General features: G+C 39.2%; 1 protein-coding gene across 1 annotated transcript; it reads right to left on the reverse strand.

Moving 5' to 3' along the window:
* Window positions 1-481: 481 nt before the first annotated feature.
* On the reverse strand, window positions 482-1,443 carry LOC148942696 (uncharacterized). The gene has a single exon (XM_089102246.1). It carries the CDS (start codon window positions 1,440-1,442, stop codon window positions 549-551), a length of 894 nt encoding a protein of 297 aa, XP_088958372.1. The 5' UTR covers window position 1,443; the 3' UTR covers window positions 482-548.
* Between the last annotated feature and the right edge of the window lie 8,729 nt (window positions 1,444-10,172).

Raw genomic sequence — 10,172 nt, forward strand, 5'->3', positions numbered from 1 at the left:
CGTTTCTAGCTTAAATAGTTTGACAGCTTTAACACGCATGTAAACACCGACAGAAACACAAACACACACACTTGATTTTCTCCCTCCAATTGGTCTTTGCAGACGAGAATGGGAGCATTCTGCCCTTGTGTGCTCGTGTGACGTCATTCGAAGTTGGCTTGTCTAGTAACTTTTTCGCCAACTGTTATAGCTTATAGCCATTCTTGTCGTTTCAAAATGATTTGGCAAAGATTTCAAGTGCTGTATCTAAGTTGACTAGTTTAGCTACTATTCAGCACAAATAAACACAGGCAATATTTTCTTCCTCTGCACTCTACGGCCGGCAAGACATTATCCAAAGTCCAGTTTTCTCGAACTTTCTGTACAAGCAAGGGTTTTCTAAATTTTTATAGTTTATGGGAAGCAGTAGCCTAAAAAGTCGGTACCGGTATTTCAGAAATACCCATTGGAGAGAATTTTCTGATGATTCTCCTCTGAGATATTAGGTGTTCAAACTATATTTCCAGAAAAATTTAGCAGTTTTTAAAACCAACACAAAACAAAGACATTCAAGGGTTATACCAATCTATGTAAAGAACACTAAGGCTAAGAACAATAAGTCCTACTAGGATAACCATTCTAGAGCCCGCATTATTTTGCATAGCTTTCCGCACTTGTTCGTTTCCTTCTTTGACATTATCAGTTGAGATAATAGCTAAGTCTGCAATTCTTTGAGCATCAGACTCTTGTGCAAGAACGTTATTAGTAAGTTGATCTTGAAGATGAGCTATTTCAAAAATTTGAGTTTCAACTCCACGAAGATCTTCCTGCTGTGTTATAAATTCGTTTTGCATCTGCTGATTTTCTTGCTGAAACACCTGCCTCTCTACTGCACTAATACTAGTTTCCACCTCGTAAGTACGATCTACTATATTAACAGGCTTGATATTATCCAAATTCTGCTTTCTGTTTCTTAAAGTTGCTTCACCTTGATATTCAGCTTTGTTTGCCGGGTTGCTCATAATAATTTGTCTGTTATTTCCATAAGGAAGCTTTGAGAGCTTAGTGAGCTCAAATCTCAGTCTGATTACTCTTGACTGGTGCTCAGTGTAAGACTTCTTCAAATTTTTAGTCTTTGCATTTAAGAAATTAATCAGGTTCTGAAAGATAAAAGAATTCTGCATATGAAACTTTTTTAAATTTTCGATATAACTACTACAATTGCTTAATGTTTCTTCAAATTCAGAGTAATATTCATATCCTTCTTTAGATCTCGTATATTTTTTCAACTCATTTTCTAAAATATTTTCAAGGTCACGGATTGTATTCAAGATCCCTAGTGCACTTTTTCTCCATTCTGGAACTGACCGCTGTTTCTTGTTCAGGACTGAAGACTCATCAACATGGCTCTTCTTTCCATATTCTCTAACTAAGTCTTTGAAATCATCAGTAACATTCATCATCTGGAATAAAAAGGTAGCTAAGCTTTAAAAACTACAAGAAACTGACCAGCAATACATTTTGTTTTATTAGAGTTATGCCCACTACTAAGCTTGAAATACACAATTCAATTTTTAGTTTGGCAACATCTATTATTCAAAACTATTTTGCCAAAAAAATTCAATTCAAGGTTTAAAGGTTTTTCATGAATTATTTTTGAAAAATTTTCTGAAGAAGACATTGTCCAAAGAGAAGTAAAGAGCCATATTAAATTAAGGCAAGCAGAAATAAGTCATATAACAATTCAAACTTAAAACAGACAAAAATTACTATTATAGAATAAATAAAGCCAAAAACAAACAGAAGTTGAAATAAATAATCACATTAAACATACAGACAATAGATATTGATACAGATACTCAAATAAACCCTGAAACGATAAGAAATACAATGAATAGGCTATTCAAGTAAAACTTAAAAAAGAAAGAAGAAATTACTACAAACAGGAGTCTGGCTGCCACCCCTTCCCTTTCATCTGTAAGCCATCTAAAGGTTATTGCGCCGTTTGTGTTTCATCTAAAAACCTGTGTGTGTTTTGAGCAGTCTGGGTTAATTTTCCAAAAAATCGGCGAAAATAAAAATACAATAGAACCACTATAATCATATACAATACTATTGCGCTGCTTAAGTAAAAAGCAAAGTGGCTCTCTGTACTATTTATTTCTTTTTTTTTACCATGGCACTTTGCAAGGAAGGAGTTATCGTATAAACTTCAAAGGGGGTTTATTCGATTGGGAATCAAAGTCTCTAGTGCTCTTTTTAAGAGTCAAAAGTGACTAGAGTGCAAGCAGGTTCCTTATTCTCCCAAAAACATTATGTAATGATTTGTCCAATATCCATTTTGTTCAGCATAGCTGAAAGGTCCAGTAACTATGTCTCTGGGGATGATACCCTCCCCCTGCCCTTAGGGCAAAGATTGTAAGTTTTGCACTTTGCCCATTATTTACATATAGTATTTGCTGCTGGAAACGGGAGGGGACATGTTTGACCCTTAGTGTCCAAAAAAGCTAAGGGTATTAAGATGAAGCTTTCGGGGAATGCTAAGGGTAGTTTTGAACTAAATCAAAACGCATTATGTGCATGCAGGGCCGGATTTAAAGCTTTGATGCTTCTAGGCCCAAGCGTTTTGCTGCTCCATTTTTGCGAGATTTTTGGGGAATCCCCAAAATTTGGGGATAATGGAAGCACTGAACAGAACACAACTGATGAGCCAAAAGTAATGAAAAAAGAGAGGTGATACCAAACTCTCAACTGCCATTCTTGAGAGATGTTTGACAGTTTATAACTGGTGACGGAATTCCTGTTTTGTTTAAAATCACCTTTCTGTGAATAGGCAGCATGATGACGGAGGGCATCTGGTACTTTGACGATAAATCCCACCAGTCCAGTTTTTGTTAAGACAAAAACATTTGTGATAATATATTGCGTCCCTAGGCTCAGGCCTAGTGGGCCTCTTGGTAAATCCTGGCCTGTGTACATGAAGTTTGTCAAAATAGCGTATCTCTGGAACGCCTAAGGGTATTAACATAGAGCTTAAAGGGAATACTGGAGGGGAGGGGGTCCATTGACCAAATGGCAATATGTGCATGCTGCTGCTACGGCTACTACTACTGCTGCTAGTAGTACTAAAATTACCACAATTCTTACTTCTACTGCAACTACTATAAGGCTAATGGTATTAAGATGAACAATTCAGGGAGTGTTGAGGGGGAAGTTGACTTAAATATAACACGATATATGCATGCAGATTGAAAAAAGGGCATATCAGCGGTATCTTAGGAACACCTCAAAGTATTAAGTTGAAACTTATAGGGTATATTGCATGGGATGTTGAACTAGTCAAAAGCCACTACGTGCATGTTACTACTACTGCTGCTACGACTATTATTTGTATTGCTACTACTACTAAGGCTAAGGGTATTAAGGTGAAAATTTAAGGGAATATTGAGGAAATGTTGAACTAAATCGAAACACAGTATGTGCATACAGGTTGTCAAAAGAACATACCAACAATGTCCCTGGAACTGCTCGGGGTATGAGGTTGAATCTTTCGGGTTATATTGAGGTGGGTGTTGAAAAACTCAAAAGGTGTTATATATGCTACTAACACTATTGTTACTGTTGCTACTACTTTTACTACTACTACTACTAACAGCTCACGGCAGCACCAAGCCGCCTGAGGCCAACACAGATACGCACGCTCCTGCTCCACCCAAATCTATTCAAAGCCTCCCTTTTTACACCCGCCCACGAAATTCCTATTTCCTTTAAATCTTTCTATATGACGTCCTCCCAACCCAGACGGGGGCGACCTGCTTTTCGTTTAGCCCTAGATGGTTGGCCGAAAAAGAACAATCTTCGGCAATCTGTCATCCTTCATCCGCACTACATGCCCTAACCACCTCAACCTTTCTTTCATTATAGACCTAGAGAGCGGTATTGAACCACATTTTTCGTATAGCCTATTGTTTGAAATACGGTCAGTCAGCCGGGTACCCAGAACAATTCTTAAGTAATTTCTCTGGAAAACATCTAGCAGATCTTCACCCGCTTTTCGGAGCGTCCATGCTTCAGAGCCATATTTGACCAATGTCATCACTGTAGCTTCTAATATTCTAATCTTGGTTTGCAGACTTATCTTCCTATTCTTCCAAACTTTTTTTAAATGTGACAAACCACCCTGAGCCTTGCCTATTCTACTTTTAACATCTTCACTGCTCCCATCGTCTTTACTAATAATACTAACAAGGTAAGTGAAGCTGTCCACCTGGTCGATCTTTTTGATGCCCAACGTTACCTTTTTATCTTCACTTACTCCTAACCTTAGTGACATGGTCTTCTTGAGATTAATTTTCAAACCTATTCTAGTACCCTGAACTCGCAAAACCTCTAAAACTTCATTCATTTTGCTCACACTTTCATCTAGGATGCTTAAATCATCAGCATAATCCAAGTCCAGCAGACTTTTCCCTCCCCATTTGATTCCGTGGTCTCCCATTGCCTTTACTGTGCTCCTTAAGAGAAAGTCCATTAAAATAATCCATATACAGAGGAATTGAGCCCAAGCCTGCTTAACTCCTGATTTAATGCAAAACCAGCTGCTACCCTCATTTCATACATTAATTGCAGCGGTTTTCTTCTTGTACATAGCACTGATCACTTTAATGTATTTGTCTGGTATGCCATACAAGAATAAAACCTTTACTAAAGCTCTTCTATCAACATAATCGAACGCTTGCTCATAATCTATAAAACTGAGGACCAAAGGTGTTTGAAAACTCAGGCACTTCTCAATTATTAGCCTAAGAGTGACTACTTTTACAGCTACTACTTTTACAGCTACTAATACCATTACGCAGGCCAAGGGTATTAAGATGAAACTTTGACTGGATTTTTAAGGGGATGTTGAAGTAAATAAAAACACACTATGTGCATGTGAATTGTCAAAAGCATGCATCATCTCAGAAACAGCTAAGAGTATCAAGTTGAAAATCTAAGGGTATACTAGGAGGGATTTTAAACTAAATAAAAGGTACTATGTTCTCACTACTACTGCTGCTATTGCAATAACTATTACTAATGCGACTAATGATATTAAGGTTAAACTTCAGGGAATGTTTAGGGTGAGTTTCAACTAAGTCAAAACACATTACATGCATTCATATTGCCAAAAGAGCATATCAACAATATATCAGGAGCAGATTAGAGTATTAAGTTGACACTTTCATAACATGTTGAGGAGGTGCCGAATTAATGAAAAAGAATTATACACATGCCACTCCTACTATGATTACAGCTAGTCTATGACTTCTGCTAATGGTAAGGGTATTCAGGTGAAATTTTCTGGGAAAGTTGAGGGGGGCATTGAACTAACGAAAAGGCTTAGAGTATTAAGTTGAAACTTTCATGGCATGTTGAGGGGGATGTTAGACTAACGAAAAGGCACCATGTGCATTCCCCCACTACTTATTCTACTACTGCTACCACGACTAGTATTAATACTACTACGACTACTAATGTCACTGAGACTAAGGGTATAAACGTGGTGGCTGAGGTGGTCGCGGTTGGAGGTGGCTCATGTGATTGTAGGTTCTAGTACCCTTTTAAGAGTAAAAAGTGATCAGAGGGCGACCAGCCCCTCCCCCACCCCAAATCCATTTTTCTCCAAATGCATCCAATCAAAATTTTGAGAGAGCCATTTTGTTCAAATAGTCAAATAACTATGCCTTGGAGTTGACATAATCCCGAAAATTCTGGGCAAGGGCTGTAAGTTGTACAAATTGCTCATTGTTAACATTCAAGGTTTTTTATTAGGAAAAGGGGGCATGGTTGATTCTGGGTCTCCAAAAAGGCTTAGAATAAAGAACAGCTGAGGGTACTAAGTTGAAACTTTCAGGATATGTTGAAGAGAGATCGGAGGACAACCAACCACCCTCTCTTTTTTACATCCGCCTCACTTCAGCACTGATCAAAATTTTGAAAAAGCTATTTTAGTCAAAATAGTCATAAGGTCCAATGGATGGCAACCCACTCCCTGATTCCTGGTTAGGGATTGTTAGTTAGCCGTTTTACCCATTGCAGGACACAAGCAGGATTTAGGGGAGAGTGGTATGGGGTATAAGGTGGGACACAGTACTTATCTGCCATTTAGCATTCTTTAAAAAATTCAATAAAGTCACCTAGTATAGTTAATTCAATGGTGGACATTTGGGCAATAGTTTTTTGTGTTTTATTTTGTAATGGTTGGTGGAAACTGTGTGTGTAAGATAGCAAACGAAAGCTAATACATCAGGCCATGTTGCGTGGCCATCTTGTGGAAAAACATGCAACAGTAAAAAAAAATCAGACACAATTTGGAAGTAGAGGTTGCATAGTATAAACCGGGACCAGGACAAGCGGTATGTAGTGGGACATTATATACCACATGTTGGAACCTTCAGTTCTGGTTTTTTTTAAGAAAAAAGTTCTTTTTTTTCTCGTTTTTTGGTTCGTAATTATCCCTTGTTCTCTTTGTGACAATGTTTAATTTTCTCTTAGTAGCGATAAAACCATTTTGCTTTGCTTTTGTATAGGCAGTTGAAGTCAAAAATTGTAACTACGTAATTCTACAGGTGAGTCAGTTTTGGGCTAAACTGACGGGGAGAGAAAGGGGTAATAAAGTTGATTCATTTGAGTCAATGTTGCAACCGGTGAGGGTTTGGATTGGCTGGAAATAGTGTGTTTACGGATAGAATCCACCCACAGCCCATAGGCGGCTTGGCCGTTCTAGAGGCAAGGTTTCGTAATTATCTTCAGTTCTTATATTGAGTTCAGAGAATAGGCCTATAGTAAGAGTTCTTTTCTCTCTCTCTCTCTTAACATGAGCGTGGCGTGCTTGTGACTAAGGTTGGAACCATCTCTGCCAGCGGGCAGTACCTTCCCCCCTACCTTATATTCTAAAACAAGAAATTTCAACCTCACATGCTGACTGGTGCTCCTGCTAACTCTGCTGGAGGAGCTTCACCTTCCAGATGGGTAAACCAAGAACTGTTTCTGGAATATCTCAAACATTTCAAGACTTACTCACATGCTTCCCCTGAAAGCCCGAAGCTTCTGATAATGGACAACCACGAGTCCCACATTTGTTATGCTGTTGTGCAGTTTGGGAGAGAGTTTGGTATCAATTTCCTAACAATATCACCTCACTGCAGCCATTGGACAGTTGCATGTATTTTCCCTTCAAATGCCAATACAACAAGGTTGTGGACAGCTGGATGCTATCCAACCCAGAGAAGACCGCGACGATATACGAGATTGCGTCTCTTATTGGCCAAAGCCTCCTTGTATCTTTCACACCAAACAACATACTGAGGGGCTTCAAAAAGGCAGGGATATAGCCCTACAGCCCAGACATCTTTACAGAAAAGGATTTTCTAACCTCTGCTGTAACTGACAGAACTATGCCTGATGCTTTGGATTCAGTTGAAACTGGAAACAACCTGGCCGAACCCCCCATTACAAGTGGGCCTGAACAATCCTCTTCGCCTTTTTCAGTTATTGTGATGCCAAAACAAGTTCGGCCATATCCTAAAGCAAATCCACGTGTACCGAGTGGCAGAGGCAGGAAGAAAGGCTCTACAAAGATACTTATTGACACTCCTGTGAAAAGACAGATTGAAGAACAAGAAGCCAAAAGAAAAGATAAGAAAGCACAGGGTGGTAAGGCTAGAGGAAAAGTTGGGAAAGTTGGAAGAACTGAAAAGAAAAAAAGACCAGACAACAAAAAAGCTATTTGTGGATTTAGAAGGAAGTGATGATGAAAAAATGATTCTTGATGATGACAGTGATGCCTCAATGAAGCTAGGCGAATTGGAAGAGGAAAATGAGAAAGAGGAAGAAGTCTTTGACAGTGTCTCTACAGGAGATTTTGTTAAAGTTGTTTACGAAGGAGAGTCTTTCTCCTGGGTCTGTCCAAGAGAAAAACGAAAAGTGTCAGAGTGAGTGTAATATACATGGCCGGTCTAAGAAAGTGAAAGTGGCCAGATCGAGAAGACTCAGTATTTTATCCAAGGGAAGACATTTTGAAAAAGTTGTCGCCTCTTACCTCAGCACCCAGTACAGCATCCAGAGCACCATCAAACTTTTTATTTGCTAACTGTTAGTCTAGTCTTGTGCCTAAGATATTTTTACTTTTGAAGTCGAATTTTTAATATAGTTTTTATATGATGAATAGTTAAAGTTTTTTATCAATACATGAATCTTTTTACTATGTCCCAGAGTATACCACCTCATGTCCCACGATATACCACCCCCCAGTACTCAGTGGGAAAAATTGTATAAGCAGGGACACCCCCCTTTTGTTCTTCTAGCTATACAAGAAAAACCTGGAAAAATCACAGCTTATGCTGCAGTTTTGGGGCTTTCTCTTGAGCCATAAACCATTTTTCTATTCCAATGTTAACCATACATTTTGGAGGTTTTCCAAAATCTGTCCCTGCATATACCACTCTCTCCTATCATATAATAAAAGGAGGAACGTTTGATTCTGAGCATGTCTGAAAAGGCGATGGGTATTAAAATGATACTTCGGGGATTCACTTAGCTTGAGAATGCTAGAATACGTTTCAAGAGTCTAAAAACCGAACTTTCGAAGGAAAGTTCAGTGTGGCTAGCCGATACTTACCTCATAAGTTGGTACATCTATTAACAAAAGCTTTCTTCGGTTTTGCAATACAAAGACGGGGTCAAGACACCACAAGTCCACCGAAAACAAACCTTTCCACAGCGATCAAGTCCCTCTCCATAGCCAATTCAGACCAGTTTCTATTTTGAACTAAATCCCATATAATTCCTTAACTCTCAATGAGCTGGGAGATGGGAGGGACTCTATGTACCACCGTATGAGGTAAGTATCGGCTAGCCAAACTGAACTTTCCTTCGAAAGTTTGGTTTTGATGTCGCCATTACCTCATACGTTGGTACATCTATTAACGAAAGCTACGATTCCAAACGATGTTGTGGTGGGTTCATAATCCCACTAATATTAAATATTAGTTTCAAAATCAAGCATTCAAATGTATAAACTACAGAATTGTCTGAACCGTAAAAAAATCTAGAGCATCGGTTAGATCTTCTATTTCATGAAGATAGTGTTGTCTGGGAGAAGACTCCGAAGACCAGCCAGCAGTACTCATTATATCAGCAAGTGGTACTGATTTTGATAGCGCCCAGGACGCCGTCATGGATATTGTGTCATGTGCTTTACTTTTTCTTCACTCTTCTTTTGCTGCCTCATATGCCATAGTTATGGCCTACTTTATCCAAGAAGAAATGGTTCCAGATGCCCCCTATCGTGGTGCTGTTTTAGAAAAGGGAATGAATAACCTCTTTCTCCCTTTTCTGACCGCCACGTTAGCTTTTCGCTGTGCGTAGGCCGATAGTATTCTCACTGGACACAACGCTGGATCTACATCTAGCGCGGGAAGACGGATAGGAGAAGGTATCTCATGAGGCTTCATGGTTTCGGGTCTAAACTAAGGGAGAAACCTGAGAGTTACTGAAATATCCGAAAATTGTGCAGTACTGAAAGACAAGGCATGTATTTCACTCCTTCGACGACCAGATGCAATGGTAGTAATGAATACCGTCTTAAGAGTAACATCCTTCATATCAATATTCCACAAGTCAAGAAATTGTGAAGTTCTAAATACCTTAGAACAAGGCCACGACCCCAGGTGTGTCCAAGGTGTGTCCGCGGTGACTCGTGCCAAAATTCTGCACTATTTTTGTCAAACAAGTATCTTTGCTGATAACTGTTCCTGTAACTAGAGCTAGCGTTCCACATATTGCTGCTTTACAACCTTCTACCGTTGATGGTGCGAGGTTTCGACCAGTCTTTAGATATATCATGAATTCTGAAACTGTCTGAGTTCTGGTTGCAAGAGGATTAATATTCCTTTCACTGCACCAACCTACGAACACTTGCCATTGTCCATTGAACAATTCAATGATAGATCGTCGCTGGACCGGGCAATTGCATGGGCTGAATCTTTAGAAAAACTCTCTTTTCGAGTCCACGCTCGATATCTTCCAGCCATGTAAATTTAGATTCTTTAGTGCTGGGTGGTGAAGTCGACCCTACTGGAGGAGATCTGACTAATCTCCGAGGGGTATAGGCAATTCTACTAGCAGGTTGAGAAGATTCGCGTACCAAG

This window comes from Artemia sp. Qi Xiang Cuo, chromosome 16 (genome assembly GCF_049724085.1).
Source record: "Artemia sp. Qi Xiang Cuo chromosome 16, ASM4972408v1, whole genome shotgun sequence".
Classification (NCBI taxonomy): domain Eukaryota; kingdom Metazoa; phylum Arthropoda; class Branchiopoda; order Anostraca; family Artemiidae; genus Artemia; species Artemia sp. Qi Xiang Cuo.